Source organism: Gavialis gangeticus, unplaced genomic scaffold (assembly GCF_001723915.1).
Source record: "Gavialis gangeticus isolate Ggan-Ray unplaced genomic scaffold, GavGan_comp1, whole genome shotgun sequence".
Taxonomy (NCBI): Eukaryota; Metazoa; Chordata; order Crocodylia; family Gavialidae; genus Gavialis; species Gavialis gangeticus.
Window position 1 is genome coordinate 13,367,360 of NW_017729019.1, and position 479 is coordinate 13,367,838.

The following is a 479-nucleotide window of genomic DNA, read 5'->3' on the forward strand; positions in this document are numbered from 1 at the left end:
CCGGACCGCCACGGGACCGCCGCCCGGCGCCCAGGCGGCCGGCCCCAGCACCGAGCCAAGGCGGACGCGCCCCCCAGGCAGCACCCACCTGGTGGAGGATGCCGGCTCCGTCGTCTGCCGCTGGATCCGCGCGTGCCGCAAGACGTGGTCCTTCATGGAGAGCTGGACCTCGGCTGGGATGTCCGGGGACGTGTGGCTGATCTTCACCGCTGCCTCCAGGAAGCCGAGGGTGCCCGTGTCCTTCAGCTTGTCAGCCATGGCCTCCTTGCCGCGGTCCGGCTCGCTGGGGGCGCTGGCGGGGTTAGTGGGAACGGCCTTCTGCCTCCAAGGCACCCAGCACAGCTTCCAAAAGAGAAAGAGAAAGACTGCCACCAGGGCAAGGCCACACACAATAACTACCACTGCCAGGAGGCTGACGGAGAGCTCTACAGGGCAGAAGTGACAGTGACAGGGGAGGGCGGTGGGGGACAGGAGGGGCG

General features: G+C 68.5%; 1 protein-coding gene across 1 annotated transcript in view; it reads right to left on the minus strand.

Moving 5' to 3' along the window:
* The window catches only part of SYT6 (synaptotagmin 6), a gene marked incomplete at its 5' end in the record, with an annotated part of 34,184 nt that extends 33,719 nt beyond the window's left edge, over positions 1 to 465 (minus strand). The window contains one exon of the mRNA XM_019513756.1: positions 89 to 465. Coding sequence (XP_019369301.1) covers positions 89 to 465 — 377 coding nt within the window. The remainder of the gene's footprint in view (positions 1 to 88) is intronic.
* Between the last annotated feature and the right edge of the window lie 14 nt (positions 466 to 479).